This window comes from Prinia subflava, chromosome 14 (assembly GCF_021018805.1).
Source record: "Prinia subflava isolate CZ2003 ecotype Zambia chromosome 14, Cam_Psub_1.2, whole genome shotgun sequence".
Lineage (NCBI taxonomy): Eukaryota > Metazoa > Chordata > Aves > Passeriformes > Cisticolidae > Prinia > Prinia subflava.
This window is the reverse complement of record NC_086260.1, coordinates 5781523-5801855: the sequence shown is the minus strand read 5'-3', so window position 1 is coordinate 5801855 and position 20333 is coordinate 5781523. Positions and strand designations below refer to the sequence as shown.

The 20333-nt window shown below is 43.0% G+C and overlaps 1 protein-coding gene across 3 annotated transcripts in view; it reads left to right on the top strand.

The window, feature by feature from the left end:
* Positions 1 to 2491: 2491 nt before the first annotated feature.
* SLC25A26 (solute carrier family 25 member 26) overlaps positions 2492 to 20333 on the top strand; it is an 83821-nt gene continuing 65979 nt past the window's right edge. Inside the window, exons 1-3 of one of the 3 annotated variants that reach the window (XM_063411998.1) lie at positions 2492 to 2833; positions 6156 to 6312; positions 7857 to 7966. In XM_063411998.1, coding sequence (XP_063268068.1) covers positions 2801 to 2833; positions 6156 to 6312; positions 7857 to 7966 — 300 coding nt within the window. In that variant the 5' untranslated portion in view covers positions 2492 to 2800. Of the gene's footprint in view, positions 2834 to 6155; positions 6313 to 7856; positions 7967 to 14466; positions 14497 to 20333 lie in introns of those variants that run through there. The other 2 variants (XM_063411997.1, XM_063411999.1) reach the window with 2 other exon arrangements.

The window sequence follows — 20333 nt, the reverse complement described above, 5'->3', positions numbered from 1 at the left end:
CTTGCAGGGAAGAAAAGATGTGAGAAACCAGATCTCCTTCTTCACTCAATTTATTTTCAAGCCCGGGGGGAAGTCCACTGGAGGACTTGGCATAAAGATTGATGTTTGGCCTGTGGCATTAGGCAGAACTTGTTCATTTAAGACAGGACAGTGGCTTGGAAGAATAGAAGGTTGTGACCTCCCTGATGCAGCAGCAGTTCTCCTGACAGAAGGTGATAAATAAAAGAGTCAGTGCCACAGAGTGTATCTGAAAGCTTTGCACTGAGCAACGTGAAGAATGCTTGCTATGACCCCAAGAACCTTTACATCAAGAAACCTCCTGGGCACATGGGGGTAAAAAGGTCTTGTTTTAAGTGCTGCCATGGCTAGGTTCTGGGGGGTGGCAGTGAGTCCAAAAGCCCGCTTCATTTACTGCAGATGTCTGATTTTTTCCCTCAATATGGCTCCAATGTGCTTAATTTAATGACAGACACTGACTGGAAAGTGAGGAACTTTCAGCTTTTGAGTTTATTTAGCCACTCAACACAAAACCATCTGGAAATGGTAGATTTCAGATTCTTTTTATTTCAGTGTAAATAGCAGGGTTCTTTCAGAAAGCCAGGTGCTCTGATGGGTGTTACTGTAATAATTGCTCACAGTCCAGTCATCCCTGTATTACAGCTGGCATAGGTAACTGTGGCTCCTGCTTCTTCCAGGAACCAGGATCAGAGTTTCTGTTGGATCACAGAATAGTTTGGGTTGGAAGAGACCTTACATATCTAGTTCTTCCCATGGGAATTTTCAGGAATTAATTCCTAGGACAGCAAACTGGCCTGCCTTAGACTTCAGGTGGTCAGACATCCATACCTGGGACAGGTGTGGTAGACATGCCAAAGGAGTCCACTTGTTTGATCATTCCTGACATGAAACAAACAAGTGTTTCCTAATTAGCACAATGCAGCCCAAACTAAAGCAAAGTACTGATAATCCATCAGGCTACTCTAAAAATTCTAAGTTAGAGACAGAAAACCATGGAGCTGCCTTAAAAATCGAAGGAGGTTCAGAAATGCAACACACTTTCTATTTTTGCCAGTAGAACTTTGAGCTTTTCACTCAAAATGAAAATGAAGACTAAATGAAATGAAGGCTGCTTTAACATCACCTGTCTCTAGGGACTGAGGCAGCCCAGAAAAAAATCACGGCGTTGTAGGAGAGCTGTAATGAATTTCTTGGAGTTGGCAGTGGCACTTTCATGCCAGTCATGGTGTTTGCTGTGGGCAGAAGTTCCACCCAGGTCTGCACAGCGCTTCCCACCTGCAAACAGCCTGAGCAGCCTGGTGGAGAGGAGCTGAGCTGGATGTGAGGCATCATCACATTCCCATCCAAAACACATCCCAAGTGATATGCTTGCAGCCAAGAAAACCTTGGAATTGGAGCCTGCCTAAATTTTCTGGTTCTGCACACACTGAAGTGCTTTCCAACATTCACCCCTTCTTCCTCCTCTAGAATCACATTTCCCGTAATTCCGAGTGTGGTTTCCTGCTGGGTGAGGATTGTGGAGGACTCTGTGCCAAAATCCTCTCTGCAACTTTTGGAACCACTGATTAATTGAATGCCCTTTGCAGAAGGGGGAGAGCCAGCAGGACACAAACACCAAATGTAAAAGCGTTTGGGAATACGGGTGAAAAATGGCATTTTCCATTCCAGGAGAGCCAGCAGAGCTCTTGGGAGGAGGCAGGAGCAGTGGGTTTATTACTGGCCAAGAGAGTTTATTACTTTTGCTGGGAATTTCTCTGGCTCAGGGGAACATTCCTGGCTGGAACATCCCAAGGATGGTGTGAGAACCATTGCACCAGGCTCAGTGCTACACAGACACTGCTGCCGATTTTAGGTGCTCTCTAAACACAAGAACAGTTTAGTTTTGAAAGGAGAAACTGTTTATTCAGCACAGGATGCAAGGTGAAAGTTTCCACAAATCGAGCACCCCAAAGGGTAAAATGTTACATCTATCACCCAGGAAAATTTACATGAACCCGCCTATCTAATACATATTCTCCACCTGTCTAATGCATATTTATTTGGGTAATATGATCTTACGCAATGCTACACACACAAAGATCTTTTCTATTGTAGCAGTCATCTGACATCCAGATACATTTGAAAAGGTGAGAAAATTCATCCCGGAGACAGAAAATTCAGCTTGAAGACATCAACACCAACTGAGGAAAAACTCAATTTCGGGATTTCAGGACTCTTTTTCCCTCAGGATGTCATTTTTTTCCAGGGCTGCTTTCCAAACAGATCCCAGGCACCTCTGGCGCACGCACCAGCACCTCAGAGGCGCCAGGCAGAGTCGAGAGCGGCTGTGCCGGTACTGCACAGCAACGTGCCGCTAAGCACGAGCTAATTAACAGTGGGAGCTAATTAACGCTGGGAGCTAATTAACGCCGGGGGCTAATCACCGGGAGCTGCCCGCAATGCGCATGCCCCGGGCCCGCGCGCAGGCGCAGTGAGAGCCGCGCTCACGTGACCGCGGGTCGGGGCCGGCAATATGGCTGCGCCCATGTGCGCGACCCGGGCGTGTCCGGAGCCGAGCGCCCGGCCCCGCTGAGCCCGGCCCCGCTGAGCCCGGCCCCGCTGAGCCCGGCCCCGCTGAGCCCGGCCCCGCTGAGCCCGGCCCCGCTGAGCCCGGCCCCGCTGAGCCCGGCCCCGCTGAGCCCGGCCCCGCTGAGCCCGGCCCCGCTGAGCCCGGCCCCGCTGAGCCCGGCCCCGCTGAGCCCGGCCCCGCTGAGCCCGGCCTGCACCGCACCGCCAGCCCTGCATGGAGCTCCGGGAGTCCTGGGCGGCCTTGGCGGTGAGTGAGCGAGCCCAAAATAGCTTGTTTGACCCGGTGTGCAATAGCCCGGGTCATAGACAGAGTAGAGGTATATTTACAGAATATAAATTTTACATATATATATATACACACACACATAAAATATACATCATATATGGATACACGATATATAGCTATGATATATATAGCCTGTATATAGATGAGATATATATCTCATATCTATCGTTTATATACAGGCTATATATATATTTATTTTTTTTTTCCTCTTTGTGCGCAGAAAGTGGTGCTGGGTTTCAAGTCCACCAAGCCAGCACTGTGACCACCAAAACTTTTTCACTCTTTCTGCTCTTTACCGAATAAAAGTGTTAATGTTCATTGACTGCAAGTTGCATAGGTTCTCTTATTAATTAATGTTGTGTCTTCTATTAGTTAATGATTCTCTGGCTTCCCATGGTAATTAATGCACATGCTCGTTCTGTTTGGGTCGGTGGCTGTGGTGTGCCCCTGCTGGAATTAGCTTTTACCCAATTGCAGCTGTTTCAGCTGAGTTGATGAGCTGTCTTTATTAGTTTTTTCCTTTTCTTTGGGGTTCTGCTAAATGTCCTTGTGGCCCATAAATTCTGCATCCTTTGTGTCTGCTATCAGTGGTACATCCTGCTCTCCAGGACTTGTTAACCTTGTTCCAGATGTGACATTATTGAAACATAGGCAGCTCTAAACGCTAGCAATTCTACTGACAAGTATTTTGGCTTTCTAACACATGGACATCACCTGGAGCCTGTTGGTTACTCTCTGTTTCAGCAGTTAAATCTCCTTTCTTGTTGATTAGGCTTGAAAGTTACAAGGCTCTAACATCAAAGAACATCCTTTCTTAGGAAAATTTTTACATATTCTACCTTTTGCAGATGGCCTGCCTGAGCACTGCCAAGGTGATGAGCTGAGGGGTGGTCACAGTTTATGGCTTCAGCAGCCACTCCAGAGCCCCAGGGAGCTCTAACCTGTCTGGAAGCATTTCCACCCTAAAAACTGCTTTTCTGTGTGTGGTCTCAGCAAGGGGGTGAAGCCCCAGTCACTACAGCTGGGGATGCCCTTGGAAACATTCAGTGCTCACTGTGGGTTCTGTGTGGAAAATCAGGGATGTGGAGCCTTGGGCTGATGTGGGGAAAGCTGCAGGAGGGGAGAGTTCAGCTGCCTGCCCCAAATGCTCTGAGGCAGGCGGATGAGAACAGTGAGGTTGTGGCTCCATGTGGTGCAATTAGATCCCAGTTTTGGTTAATCATTGTTCATGGGGGTCATTGAATGTCCTGAGTTGGAAGAGACCCATCTATTGCAGCTCCTGGACACCCCAGCAATCCCATCCTGTGCCTGGGAGTGTTGTCCAAACTCTCCTGGAGCAGCCTTGGGGCAGTGCCCATTCCCTGGGGAGCCTGGGCAGTGCCAGCACCCTCTGGGGAAGAACCTTTCCTGATCTCCAACCTAAACCTTCCTGGCACAGCTCCAGCCCTGCCCTGGGTCCGTCACTGACCACAGACAGCAGAGATTGGAGCTGCCCCCACTTCCCTTGTGAGGAAGCTGCAGACCCCAGTGAGATTTGATCCTCCTCCAGCTCCTGGTGAAGGTTCTTTTGGTGACACGGCTGTTCCTGACATGTGGGGGAGAAGTTGTGTTCCAGGTGTCTCACAAACCAAAAGTCATTTCTCTTTTCTGCAAACACACAGCTATTGTCACCCTCTGGCAGGTGCTCTGTTAGCTACCTCATGAATTTAAATGACATTTAAGATACAGAACTTTGAGAAGGTAAAGAAGCAATTAGTAACTTTTGATTCATGTTTTAACAGATGGCTAGATTAAATCTGATTAAATCTGATCAATGCTATTTTGAGCAGATAAGGATTTTGATGAAAAAGAGTGAAGAAGAATCAATGCATTCAAAATAGCCAACTAGATTAAAAGAGTAATTAACTTATTGATTAAACCTTTAGTAGTAGATAGTGAACACCTCTCTGAATCCTCTGTTACCCTGAAAAAAATTACCAGAGTAACACACATGTGATTTGTTTTCAGGCAGAGTTAAAAATCTCTGCAGCTGTTTCTCGTGGGCTGATCTATATGAAATAGCCTTCAAACTGTGTTTTCTGACTAGCACTGCATCTAAATAATGTCTCATAATGGATTAATGTTAACTATTGGTGGTGTTTTATTTTAAATCAGTTTTTCTGTTTATTTCAGCCTTTCCCTCATGTTTTTGCAAAATAATTATTTTCTACAGTCAGCAATGTAATTAAAAAGGGTTAATTAAAAAAACCCCAAAAACCCAGTCATGTAGAAACACAGACAATGGAAGAAGATTGACCCCTAGTTGAATCAATTTTTAGGCTTTTGTTTTTTGAATTATTTGGATAAAAACATTGCCCTTTTCTTTATTACTTTGAAAATACCTTTATTTAACATGATTTCCAGTACCTTAAAGGAGTCCACAAGAAAGGTGGAGAGAGCATGTGGTGACAGGGCAAGGGGGAATGACTTCAAACTGACAGAGAGTAGGTTTAGATTGGATATTAGAGAAAGGTGATTTACTGAGAGGGTGGTGAGGCCCTGGCACAGATTTCCTGGGAAGCTGTGGCTGCCCCATCCCTGGAAGTGTTCAAGGCCAGCTTGGATGGGGCTTGAGGCAACCTGTGGCAGTGGAAGGTGTCCCTGCCCATGGCAAGGGGTTGGAACTACATCTTGAAGGTCCCTTCCAATCTAAACTCTTCAATGATTTGACAATTTTTTTTCCTATAGGTTTTTATTTTTAAAAAAGACAGGAAAAAAGACACTAAAACAAAAGCTTACTTCAGGCTTTGTTGGACACAGGCAATGAGAGAGTGTGAACGCTTTAAGTTAAGACATTTGCTAGAAAATTGTGAATGTGCTTTCTGGAGATGCCCAAAGGGGGCAGCAGAATTGCTTCAGTCTTTCCCTGTTTTTATCTCACAACTGCTGGAGGTCGTTCTGTGCTGTCTCTTGATAAGTGACATCCATCCATGTCTGGCATTTCTGTGGAATGGGGAAGTGTTGCACTGCTTTGCTTGCACTATTCAAAACATCCAGATTGTTTTGAAAATACCTTAAAATGGTTTAAAAGTTGTAATATCTGTTACTTTCTTCAGTTGAACCCTCCTTGTTAAAGTTGTGGAAGTAAATAAAGTTGTGTGTAAGACCATGAGTTTATAACCAGACCTCAGGAAGGATACAGTGAGCAGTGCTTGAGTTACACATGCTTTAATTGCTCACATAAGCACCACAGCTTCAACCCTGAGAATATTAATGCACTTTTCTCCATGGTTTTGTCTTGAAGGCTGGTGGAATTGCTGGTGTGTGTGTTGACTTGATCCTTTTTCCCCTGGATACTGTAAAAACAAGACTTCAGAGTCCTCAAGGATTTAGGAAAGCTGGTGGTTTTCGTGGCATCTACGCTGGTGTTCCTTCCACTGCAATAGGATCCTTTCCAAATGGTAAATTTCCTTTGCATTATGCTTTGTCTTCTTCAAGTAGTAATTTTTGTCACATAGGACATTTGTGTCTGTGCCTTCCTCTGCTGTGGGTGCCTGGATTCTGTGAGTCCATGTCCAGCTGTGAAGAGCAGTTTCTAGAATTCCAGCACTGAGCAAACTTCAGCAGGGCTGGAGTGAAGGCTGCTGCATGGTGTTCTGAAAAGCAACCCTAGTTCCTTGGAAGCATTCCTGGATGTAAGCCTGTCCTTACTTACAGGAGCACACTAAAGCATTTCTCGGTGCTGAGGAGAGCTTGAATCTTGCTTGTCCTGGACACTTTTGTCATGACCCACTCTTTTTTGGCATCAGAAATGAATGGAATTTCAAAGTGCTTGAGCACTGCAGGTGTTTGAGTTAATTGCCCTGGGGATGCTCTGCCCATAGCCCTGGAACAACAGTGCTTAAATTGGAAAGACATCAGGAATACTTTTGAAACGAAGGCTTTAAAAAAGTAGATACTTTTAGTCCCTGCAGAGAAAAGGTATCTGAAATTCCTGATGCCTTTGTCCATTTTGTCTTTGTAGAGAGGGATGAAAAAACAGCAATCTGTGCTGTCAGATGTAAATGTTAGGAGAACTTTGCTGACAAATCCACTGACACCTTCAGATGTTTGATGTCCTTCATAAGGTGATATAAAAAAATTCAGTTCTTTATCTTGGCTGCCCTGTTATCTCCTTTTGAGGTGATAAGCATCTTTTGATTAGTAGAAGGCAATTCACATGGCCCTTCTTTACAATTAAAATCTGTTCCCCCGCAAGACATGTCATTTTTTCCAGTATTTACATCTCCAAAATCTGCACTGTAGATTTATCTTTCCAACGTATGACTGAGAACTGAAATTATCTTTAGGAAGAGGAATAACCCTTAAGGTGTAAGTGCCTTTGTAGTTGACTGTTGCAGTGAATAAACAAGGCTCACTGTGCTCAGTTTAGTTTTGTGCATTTCTTGTTTCACTGCACAGAACTTTTACAGATCCTGCAGAAGCTTGGAAAAAAATTTATGAAGCTAAATTCAAAATATTGAACTGACAATAGCTAGGGAGAAGTTATTAATAAACTGCTACTGAAACAGTTTTGCACATTGCGGGATAGCAGAATTGTAATAATTTATGCTTTTTTGGGGTTGTTTTTCTTTTCAATTAATCAACTGATTTGTTTGTTTTTTCCCTTCCTCCCCCCTCAGAAAAAGACCAGCCATTCAGTTCAACCAATAGATGGTCCCTCTATCTATGGGTATGGAAGATACCAGTTTTTCAAAATGTGCTGGACATTCATGGCTAATGAACACATCTTTCTGTAGCTCACTGCTAAATGTGGCCTGGAGTCCTGACACCTTCAATATTGGGAGGTTTGCCAGGGGTAGCCAGAAGTGTGAACTTCTGCAGGAATTATCTCACAGATTCTGTTGATACTGCTGCACTGTTTTGCTGTAAAAATCTTCTGGTTTTAACTACAGCCCTGTGGTGGAGGGGCAGTGCAATGATTCCATGTATTCTTGAATTTCAGCTGCTGCTTTTTTTATCACCTATGAGAATGTGAAATCCGTGCTGCCCCATGGATCTTCATCTTACTTGTCCCCTGCAACACACATGGTGGCTGCCTCCCTTGGAGAAGTGGTAAGAGGGAAGTTTATCTATTGTGTGTCCAGGGGAGGAGAGGAAACCATTCAGTTCTGGATGTTTGGTGTCATATCTTCTGACAGTTCTTAAAACAGCCTCGTTTCTCACTGTTGGCACTGTGCCCCAGGGCTGGGTGTTGAGCTCTGAACACCCCACGCTGCTCCTGCCAGCACTGGCCACCTCTGCTCTCCTGTTTTTGACACAGAGTGTCCTGGCACTGCACTGGTAAAACGGGGTGCAGGTTGTCTCTGCAGGTTTGGGGTAAGGAAATGGGCTCTGTGGAAACAAACAGGCTTTTCTGCCTCTTCTGCAACTTAAACTTAACCAATGGCATGGGGCAGAAAAATCTGTTGTGTCTGTGGTTCCATATTCTGCTTTTATTAGCTGACTTGTTCCTTTTCTTTCCTGTGGGGGCTTAGCTTAGGTGTGTGTTGGTCCCAAGCTACCAGGAGTGTGGAGATACATTTATTTGAGCTTAACACCAGGGGCCTCACTACTACAGCAGCACAACCTGGCTAATTCCCATGGCAAGCAACTCAGCTCTCCCTGCTCTCTGTGGGATCAACTTTGACACCCAAGTCATTTTTATTCTTCCATGGAATTGTTACTGATTAGATTGAATGAGATTTAGCCAGGAAACTTAATTTAACATACCAAGTACATGAAGATAGATGAGTGCAGCACCTATAACCACTCTGGTAGGGGCAGATAGAAGGTGATAGGTGTAGGGCTGGGTGGGATTTGTTTGTGTTGCTGCCTCAGGTGGATTCTTAATGAGCTTGGTTAGAGCCTGTGCCATCAGGTTGTAACTTCTAACCTAAGGCAATGCACAGAACATCTTCTTAAAGGCTGTTAGAAATCAGCATGAGGTTATTTACCACCAGTGCACAGCACTAAAACTCTTTTTTGCCTGATGTGTCATGGAACAGCAGATCTGGGAGGTGTTTTGAGCTTCCCAAATGCTACTGCAGAATCAAGCAAAATGACGATGGGGCTTGGGAAGAGGTGCCAGCGCTTTGCAATAAGAACCACCAGAAGAAAAAGTCTCTTGTTCTGGAATAGGTTATTTATGGTGTGGGGAGGATCCTCCCTGTGCCTGTGAGGAGGATCCTGTGAGAAAATTACAACTGGGTAATTGAATCAGCACCAGCCAAAGCCCAGTTGACTCCTTTCAAGAGAACCTGTTGCCATTTGTTCCCTGTGCTGGTCTGTGACCTTTCCAGCTCAGGCCTTTGCTGTTTTCCTGTTGGGGCTGGCAGAGATGGTGCAGCACAATTAAATGAGTTCCTCAGGGCTGTCTCACATTCTTAGCTCTGGCTACTCTAAGGCCAGAGAAATGTTTAATGGTAGCCACTGAAATGGCAGAGTGGCTTTATGGTGTGGGAACTATGATGTTGTAGCAGCCATTTTCCTGTTTTTTGCTAGCTTTTCTTCTCGGAGTGATGGGTGTGAGGAGAGAACTAAGCTCTAAAATAACTGAGATAGATATTTAGAGATTTGATACAATGAGTCTGTAATAAAATAGCACAAAGCAAGACCTTCTCATGTATGTTTTATATAAAGTCTTAGTTGATCAATAGAAATATATGAACTAGTCCAAATTGCATCAGGGTGAAAGTTACAATTACAGTTTTATTGATTAGTCATTAAGTTTTAATCAGGGCATAACCACTGGGACTATTATTTTGTCAGTATGTTTTTTTTTTTTGTAGTATGTACTTTTCTTCCATTTTAGACTTCATGATTTATATTGCTTTTAAATGTGAAGCATTAGGCTAAAGACTGTCATGTTAGGATTTTTAAAGCATGTCTTTGCATTTTCACACTGGTTTTTCACAAAACAGAGAAATTAGGATTTAGAGCAAGAAAGCGTTGATGGATTTTTAGGTTTGCTGTTCCTTTACTGGTGAGTATAAATGAGTCAGATACCTTCTTGTGCATCAATAAAATGTGAGTATGTGCAAAACTTAAATGTGTGTTTGTGCTGATCTGTGTTTTGAATGCGACCTCCTAAAAGTAATAAAATGGGTAAAGAGGAGGACATACAAAGGTTGCTTCAAGGTATGATAAAATATATGTGAGAAATTGGTCAAATGGGAACTTTTAGTTTTTATAATAGCCACTCTCCTGTATCATTTACAGTCTGTGGAAATTCAAAAGAGAAGCAGTCCCCTGGAACTGGTTTAGTCCATTTTTCCAGTTCCAGGCTGGGAGAGACAAAGCCAAGCAATAAAATGGCAGGGGCTGTAGCAGTGTTTTGGGGTTTTTGTTTTTTGGTTTATTTTCTTCCTTTTAGGCAGGAGTAATATAGAAAACTAATCTCATCTCCTAGAATGAGATAAAGAAAAGTATATACAAAATCTGACCCTGTTAAGCATAATTATTTGTTCCTACAACTGAATCTTGCTGTACAGGGACTCTGAATATCCCATAATACTTGAAAAACTGCTTACAAAGGCACATCCAGAACTCTAGAGGGCAGATACATGGTGTATCATCTCATCAAGGAAGGAGAAGGGTGAAGACTGCATGAGTTGCCAATGGGGGAAAAGCCCTTTTTATACCACTTGTGTAACTGAAATCTGGAGATAGAAAACACATTTACTGCATCCTGGAGTCTGAAATTTTTCATCTTGACTCTGCTTTGCCCCGTATGTTTAGTCTGCTCTATCTTTACAGTGAGCTGCCAAATGTGCTTGGAAAAACATGATATCATAGGGAGTGGAAAGGAAAACCAGATGTTCTGAAATTTTACTTTTAATATTCTAAGGTGGGATAAGTAACTCCGAGAAGGAGCAGCATTTTTAAGCTCCTAGTGCCCATTTTAGTAGCAACCAGGTGTGTCTTGCAGGCCCAGAGTTAATTGTACAGCTCCAGATTGGTTTGTACAGATTTTTTATAATCAATTTAATGTGAATGTGTGTATTAATTACAAGAAACTTTGCTAAATAGGGGTCCCCCTCTGAGCCTCTCCCACCAAGCTCCTGCAAATGTGGTTTTATGGGAGAAGTTTAAGATTCTCCCAGTTTGAGCAATGAGGTTTCCATGAAGGGTGCAGAAGTGGCTGGGTTCAGCTAATTTGGATTCAGCACAGATAATTTTACATCCCACTGGCTTTTCCATGGAGGTGAGAATAAAGTTGTTTGGCTCACATTCCAGAGAGGGGAGCTGACAACAGCCCTTTCCCATCTAATATTTAGATATTGTTATGGTTACGATCTGAGCTGTGCAAGATATTAGTGAAAGCTTTGGGTTGTTGCCTGTAAGTTGTGGGTTCACTCTTATCTTTCTGACCTTTTGTTCTTGACTGGCTATTTTTGATGACATTGTCTTTCTTTTGTTCCCCTGCTTTGCAAGACAGCAAATACCTTGATTTTCAGAGAGGGAGTGTGGGGGAGAACTGAGGATCAGCATGGAGGGGGACATGTCCTGTTCTTTTGGCATCTGGGGTAATGACCACGCTCTGGATCTCCACCAGCTGAAGTCATTGAGCTGCTTTTGTCCCTGTGCAAGTTCCTGGAGTACTTTAGGATATGAAAAGTTGAAAGATTTGTCACTTCAGCGGGGAGAGGGGATCATGGGACTCCACAGGGCAAGGTGAGGACAGGTATTTCAAGGTGAAATTCCAAGCTCACTTGGAATTCCAGTGCGTTACCACTTGAGGTACTTCTGTGATAAGAGCAAAGTGTGTGGTTCATCTGTGATTAGCATCTGACCCTTCATATTAATAACTTTGGAATTTTTTTATCTGCTGTTGGGATGTGTCAAATAGGAAAACTTCTTAATGCTGGAATTATCTTTCTGGGGAATTCATTTACCTTTCTGTGCTAGTATGAACTTGTTTCTTAGAAGAAGCAAGCTCAAATGTGAGCAAGTTTACAGTTTTAGAAATCATGATTCTGTAGAATGACATTTTAAGTGTGCTTTTAATTCAAATAAAAGAGGAAAGTGTATGTTTTACTTTATTTTATGCTTGTGGGGTTTTTTCTTGCATAAAAAGACATGATGGGCAACACTCTTGTCTGTCTCTGTCCACAAATCAGCCACTTCTTCCCTCTGCCCTGGCAGCATTGTTTGAAACAGTTAACTAATTTCAGTTTAATAGAGGAGCAGGAATCTCCAAAAGTGTATTGGTGTGGAATCCATAAGAGTAACTGGTAAGGTCAGAGAAGAAAGTTGTTATTCATGCCTGTTTTGAGGAAAAGGCAGAAGCATGAGTCAGACAAATCTGCAGAATAATGGAATGAAAATCTCCAGCAGGATAATTGGCCAGGGCTTTGCAGCATGGTAAGCTCTGGAAGATCAGCTTGCAGGAGCCCAGTCTAACAGAGACAAGACAGCCACTCACATCAGACATGAAGTTAAGATTTTAGGTATTTCAGACTCTAAAACTTGCAATGTTGGAAGATGTGACTTTTCAGTCCAAGAGGAAAGTTGGACATTCTAGGGAGAGTTGATTTTAGTTCAGCAAGGAAGTGATAAAATACTTGTGTCTAGACTTTGGGCTAATAGCTTTGAATACTTTAGCTACCCTTTTCTCAAACCTGAATTGATAAATGGACAAAACTGTTCTGCATTTTGTGCTTGCATTCTCCTCTCAACCAGTAATAATAGTATGTGCTGCAGATCATAGTATTCAAAGTGTGCAAATGACAGCAGTCAAAGTGTGATGAGACCTTTTCCACAATACTGAAAGGTTTTTTCTCTTTTCATTGATCATTTTAGCTGTGACTGTGCCTTTTGTGCTGTGCAGATCTGGCTGCACACAGGCTTTGAGAAAGGGAATACTCTGACCCTGGCGAGATGAGCAGTGGTGGGGAGTGCAACAACGTAGGTGGTCTTTTGAATTAATGGTGGTGGGGTTTGAAATATCCATAAATGAATCTATGTGAGGTCAGGTCTGCAATACAGATGCTGTAGGATTTTTGCCAAATGCTGATGCAGAAGCAGTGGTTAGGAGATGGTTGGGAAAGGTGAGACTGCTGCCTTTGAGAGGTAGTGGAGAAAGAACAGAGCGGATGGAAACCGAGAGCAGCGGCTGAGAGCTGGTTGTAAATAAAGATGAATGGGGCCATGGATCCACAAATGCTGCCAACAAATTCATCATACAATTAGAGGCTGAAACAGCAAATTAGGAACTGTCAAATACCTAGCCAGCCACCCACGCTGATCTTCCCTTGCATGCTCTGTGCTAACTGCACGAGGTGCATCTTCTTCATCAGCAGCTCTCCCCACACTGCTTTGTGTGACCTGCTCGTTTCAGGGCTTAGAGAACATGCTGCTTTGCAGTAAAGCTTGATGGTTGTCATCTCTTTTGATCACAGGGGTGATACTGAGTTGATTTAGAAGTATTTGTAGCTCAGAGTGTCTACAGAGGAAAGCAAATTTGGATTAAAAAGTTACAAGTGAGAGAGAAATAATTTTAAAGTACTTCCTGATAGATTTCCTGACTTACTGTACCAGTCAGCTTTGGAAATGTTTGAGGCACTTTGGAATAAACTCACCTTAAATTAATGTTCTATGCAGGATTTGTCAGGAATAACTATGAATAGCTCCATATGTGGACAAGCCCATAATTCTTTAAGTGAAAAGGCTGCAGGAAAGAGTAAGGGATCAATTAAAGGAAAATACTTAATAAAATACAATGTAGTTGAAATTTCCATGTTCTGGGCCAATGTAACCCCAAGAGAGTGAGCAAATTGAAAAATACTAGTCCTCTTTCAACAGGAGACTTAATGTGTTTTCAGAAAATACTGCCTGTGTTCTCTTGCCTGGAATCTCATTCCCGTCTGTCCTCCTGTAACACAGCCTGACCCCACTTGGCTCCTTGGAAATAGTTCTGTGCTGGATGGGATGCACCATGCTACTTTTGCTGAAAGAAAGGTTTGGCTGGTGGATTTAGGGAGTTTCTTAAGCCTTTTAAAATAAGTTTAACAGACTTTCATGGTGAAAGTGTTGCTGGAATAGATTGGATCATGCAGATGGTTCTGTACATTGAATTAAGGGTCTACTTTTCTTAGATTTTAAGGATTTCTGTCTTTAAAAGTGGTAGTAATTTATGATTCAAGCATCAGCCAGGTTAAGGAAGATTTTTTTTCAAGTTATTCATCTGCCTGATTTTACTGCTTGAGTTTAAACCATCTGCTTGTGATTGTACTGAGGAACTTCAAAATCTCTGGGACAGTTTGTGCTTGAGTACAAGAGGTGTGTAACATCAGGCTATTTTTGGTAAGTTTTAAGTCTAGTTTTAAAAAGTAAACAAAACTCCTCATTGCTTAAACGTTAAAAAGACCAATTGATTTATGCAAAGCACATAAAGCTTTCAAAACATCTGCAGTGAGAAGTACTTCTGCAAAGATGTGTTTAGTGTCAGCCTTGTCAGCTTCACAAACTTTCCCTGTTCTCTGCCTGTTAGCTGCTGTAACTGGAGTAAGAGTTTCTCCTTGCTGTGAACAGAGCTTGGCACAAATTCCCACTGCTGGAAGACTAAAGTTTCATGAGGTGTATCTGCCATGGCTAAAGGAAAGGTAGGCAGGGAACCCACAGCAGGATTTGCTGGGAATGTATCTGGGCAATTGAAGAGCCATGTGTGGGGAAGGAAATCTGAGAGGGGCAGAAGCCCAGTAGCCCTGAAAGGGCTCCTGAAATGATGGATGGGGAGCCAGCTGGGGGGAGAAGGCTCAGCCAAGATGGGCATTGTGAAGGAACAAGTGTGTGGTGGTGCAGATGATGCTCTGAAGCAGGAAGCTCTGGAAAGTAATAAGACAGAGCTGTCACAGAATTCAAAATAACAGGACGAAATAAATCTGCAAAACAGCTCTGCAGATTCCAGGTAAAGTCATCTAAGGTGGGAATGTGGAGGAAGTTGAAAATGTTTGTGCAGGAACTCCAGTTTTCCAAATGCTTGTGACATTTGGTCCCTGTGAACGGCCTCATCTCTGAAATAGTATGTTTTTAAGTTCTGGGAGGTGCTGAGATCTGAGGGATCTTGCTGGGTGAGATAGTTCTTTGAAGAAATGTTTCCTACCAGCATACAGAGGACCTGCAGTTAAATTAATGAGGGCCTTGTTGTGTCAGTCAGAGGAAAAGATGGGACAAAGAGCTTGGCATTGTCTAAACTTTCCCATCCAGAGCCCATTAGCCAAGACTTGTTCTCTCCATGGGGTTTAAATTAGGAGTGGAGTCACCTGTTCATGACCCCAGCAGCTTTACAGAGGACTGAATTTCACTGTGCTGGAAGGGCACTTCTGTGCTGTGCATGAGAGTGTGGGGGGGAAAATAAGATTTAGCATATTCTGAGGCTTTGTGCTGGAGGTGAACAATTTCCCTGGGGCTGGCATTTAAAGACAGTGGACAGGACATGTACAGGGCAGTTTCTGTCACCCCTAGAGACAATTCCCTTGTTAAAGTAGGAGTTAACACTTCCATTCTGTATTCTCTGTGCTCCAGCAGGTAGCACAGCCAGCTGACAAGCACATGTGGAAGGACTTGTTCACAACTGCAGTTGTGACCTCAGAGAAACTTGTATTTTTGTTCTGTCTTGGTCAAAAGGGCAGCTGTTATTTAGATGAAGGTTTATTGGTATTTGAAATGTTTTGAGTCTGTGATTGCAGCAGTTCAGGTGCTCTGTCCAAGGAATATATGAAACAATATGTATGAATATGAGGATATTTCATGTTCCTCCTGTTTTCTGCTCATTTTCCTGGTGGTTGGAAGGGTGAGGCAGTTCACATTCCATCTGTAACTCACAGCTCACGTTCCCTGCTAGCTAATATTTCCAACCCAAGAGCTGTGCCCATAGTTAGAAGCAGTTATTTGGAGGATGAAATACTTTGCTAATCTCACAATATTGCATTCATTTTTCCCTTCTGTTTTTCCCTTCCCTTCATCCCAGGGAGAGCTGAAGAACCAAGCATAAATTTACAGGGTTTGGAGAGGCATGGAGAGCTGCAGTGCTAAAGTCAAGTTTTGTTGAGAGCCTTTGACATGAACCAAGAGGGAAATTTCCCCTTTATTCTCCAGATCCAAAGGAAATCAGTGCAGTTTAAGATCTTTCAATTTTAAAGTTGCCTATTATTTTAATAATTCAGTTATCTGAGAAAAGGAAAAGGACATTTTACATATTTCAGGTTAAAAATAGGAACTTCCTGCGTAGAAGGGAGCATCTGATATAGAAAACTGAGGTGTTCAGATTATGACATATTAACCTATTTTGGGAAGCAGCATTTTTTTTATATTAAAAATCCCCCAGAAACAGAACCCACAGAAAACCAGCAACAAAGTGAACTTGAGCTCCAAGGTAGCTTTTGGCTGCAGCAGTATGGTCAGGGCTAATGCAGGTTACACTTAAAAACACCAAAACCCCCAATTTATTGCTGCTTCTCTTTGAACAAGGTTTTAGAGTTGTTCTATTTTTCTTGCTTATTTTACATTCTGTTCAGCAGGCAATCCTTCTGACCTTCAAAAATGGGGTGAGAGATTAGGATTTTGTTAGCAGATTGACTGCAGCCGAAACATGTCCTTTGATAAATCATAGCATCTTTGTTGTTGTTATTTTTGTGCAGCAGCTTTTCCTTCCTAATTGGTTAGTGATTATCTTGCACAGGTATTGGGAGGTTTAGCCTAAAGTCTCTGCTCTCTGGATGCAAAGTTTTATAGTGTCATAAATTATATTCTTATTTGATTAAGAATAAACCTATGCAAATTACATTTAAGAGAAACTGTCCCCAGGCACATTCCTTTATTTTTGTGTGAAGTATTGAATTATATTTGTATGGTGAACATCAATTAAAACTTCCCAGCCTACTCAGACGTATAAAGTCCTTAAAACTAACTTCCTGCTTGAGAAACTGAAATATTAAAATCATTTAGAAAGTATTCTAAATGACTTAAAGCTGCAACAAAATAAAAGGTTTATGGAGCTTACTCCATGTTTCTGTACTAAATGTTCAAGTAGGCTGAGCTATGCAAGCCAGAGATTTGCTCAGAGTCACTGAGTGCAAGTTCCTAAATCACCAGCCACTGACAAATGCGATAACAATCCTTTGCCCTCAGACTACCCTTCTCCTGCCATGGAGCTGGATGGCTGGCTAATTAATAAGTGCAAGAATATTTGGTCTTGATATTAATCTAAGTCCTGGTTAGTGCAGGGAATAGTTCAGCTCATTAGCCAAGAGCTCATCAGGTGCCAGAAATTGGGCTCTTACTTCAGTAGGCTCAGAGCAGGGGTAATATCTGTCTTTTATTAAAGATAACAAGTGCTCAGCTCCTGTGGCTGTGGGAGCTTTTAGGAGCGTGTGAGTCAGATCATCAGCTGTGCAGGGTGCTGCAGCAGCAGATAAATGGTTCCTCAAGCTGCTTTCCTTAGAGCTCCAAAGCTGAAAATGTGGTACCAGCTGTGTCCTGGGTTCTGAGGAAACCTGTGCACCAGCCCAGCTTCAATGCCCAGCCTAAGCCCTTAATATCAATTGTGACACCTGCTCTGTCCCCTTGCAAATGCTCCTGGATACATCCTGTGCACAGTTCACAGGGTTAGTGCTCAAACTCTAGTGGAGGGGCCTAAAAACAAACATGTGTTATTTTTGATTCTCTACCAAACCCTACAAATCCAGGCAGGGAGAAAGTGCTTTGCCTGGAGCACAAAGGGTGGAAGGAAAAGGCTGTTAATTCAAATAAGATATGTTAATATCTGGATCGTAATATAACACTGAAGACCAGGAGTTGTTGTGTTCTTTTCTAAAGGTGTTGGCATTGTCTCTGTTTGCACTGAGCCTCTGTGTAAGCAGGAGGCTTTGTTCATTGTCCTTTTTTATTATATATCTTGTCCCCATATCTTATTATATGTCCTGTATCCCCTTTGTCTTTTTTTTATTATATATCTTGTGTTATTGTATGAAGAAAAGTGCTGGGTACCCCTGTGCTGAGTTAGATGAATCTGCCTGATTCTGAACAGCTGCTCCAGCTTTAGATGGGATTGGCCCCTGTGCAGAAGTTTAAGTTTTAAGATCAGGTGTTTCAGTAAACTCAGGTGAGCCCACAGAAAAAAAAAGTTTTGGGCACGTTCCTGGTGCTATTTACAGCAGATCTTATTTTTTGTTTGCTACAGCGACATTTATACTGAAACAAACTGTTCAAGTTGGTGCATATATAAGGTTTTATGGCACTTTTGAGACTTCATTTGCACTGGTCATTCTCCACAACAGCCAGGACAGTCTGGTTCCAGCATAAATCCGACCAGGAGATGGCAGCGTTGGTTCGTGCAAGGAGCTCCCAAAAGTTGGAACGCTTTTCCCTCGGCTGACAGGGGAAAGAAATTACCTTAATTTAATTAGAACGTACACTCTCTTAGCAATACATAGGTAAATGTTAATGAAATAGACCTGGTTTTAGCTGTTTTTCCTGACTGGCTAATGCAAGGCAGTAAATTAAAAATGCACATAGGTTTTTTTGTCTAAATACTGGAGTCACCCTTTGACCCAGTAATGATTTGAGGCAAGGATTTTGAAATTCAGTGCTCTCTTGCTCAGAAGTGGTCATAGCATTATAAAGCTGGAATGATAATAGGTGCTAATAGTCTCCTTTCTGCATACCTGCTCTGTAAACTATTAATAGCTTTGCTTGTAGCTGTAAAATCAGGTTTTCCTTTAGCTTAAATCTGAAAATTCTTGAGCCTTTTGTTTCAGTATTATCTTCCTGCCCTTATGGTATGTATCCATGTGCATTGACATTGTGTTACCTGGCTTGGTAAATAAGGAGGGAGCTCATAGGGCAGCACCTGAACTTTCCCAGGATCTTGATCCTGTCTTTTTGCTCCCATCAAAAGATGGGAATAGCCCCTGGCTCCAGAGCTGGCTTGGGAGAAGGAGCATGGCCCTTGTCAATGGGGTGCTGTTGTCTGATGCCCTAATGTCAGCTGAGGATCCACTGCTGGACCCTCTCCATGGCTGCCTCTGCAGATGGTCAGCCCTAATTTGTCACTTGGCCATCCCCAAATCCAGTAGGATGCACCAGGAATGGCCTGAGCTTGGTGGGCTGTATTGTGCTCTTGTGTGTCAAACAACAGGCTATGTCTGTGTGAACAGCCAAGAGATTAAAAAGCAATTTCTTCCCGGGACCTTGGTGATTGGGGGCTGAATGCCCCCTCCAAGTGCAGCCATGTTATTGTCCATGTTCCAGGTCTGTTAATCCCGTGGTGGATGCAGGTAAAAGTGTGAACATGGGCAGGTACCGTGGGACAGCTGCACGGCTGCATCTCTCCCCCTTCCTGTGCCATCTGCTTCTAGCTTTCACATCTGAAAACTGAAGTGTGGCCTCTCTTGGTGCACTGTTATCACACTGGTGCTGCTTGAACATCCTTGTCCAAGAAAGCAAAGCCTGGAGATGTGCATTGTGTTCTTTCACCTGTGCCAGGCTTACCTGGAAGGCGCCACAGTGATTGGGATCAGCGCAGAATAGAGCTGAGATTTTTTTCTGCACCCGCCCGTCCAGGCTGTTACTTTTTTAATAAGATACATGTGCACCTTATCTTGCATACTTCCCTTTAGAGACCTGTTCTCCACTTCAAAAGGCTGCTGGGGCTGATAGGAAGGTGCATGTGTAGGAACAAACAAGGTAACACGTTGTAAGTTCAGGTGCACAGCGAAAATGTCACCGTGCAGTCTGATGTTGGCAGCTGCAACTCGTGGCTTTTTGAATACCACAAGTGCCCTATGGAGCCAATCTGACAGCACTGCCCGGGTGACATGAGCCTTTATTTCCTTTCAGAACAGCACAATGTAATCATTGTTTTTGTTCTTGTGCAGCCACAGACTCCCTTGTAAGCGCAAATTCAAATGGAAGAAACATCAAAGTTAATTTGAAATGAAATGCACCCCAAGTAGTCCGGGGGAAATGGAGACATTACTTTGTAGCCACCCTTCTCCTGCCAAAACTGCAGCACCCCAGATGTCAGGAAGCCACGCTGCGCTCTTTGTCTGGTCTTGATTGACTAGATTGTTTTCATCCCAGCCTTTTAAAATCTTTCCTCCTGTCTCCATATTTTTAAGGAATAAAAAGCTAATATAAGGACATGGAGTGTTATGAAGCATGAAGTTCTATAAATATTTATGCTGCACTATCAAAAAAACTTGACAGTTCTTATTTTCTTGACAGATTGGGGTCACTTGTTATTTTTGACCCTGAGAATTGAAGAGCACATGGAGTTAGATCTGTTTGTAATGACTTTTGGATATTGTTGTCCAGTAAACTTGTGGGAATGTAACAGGATAACAGATTTTTTTCTTGGTGTCTTTGCGAAAATGAAACTTAAACCTTGTACTGTGTTACCCAAAAATGACCACTCAAGCTACTGTGTCTGTGCATTCTC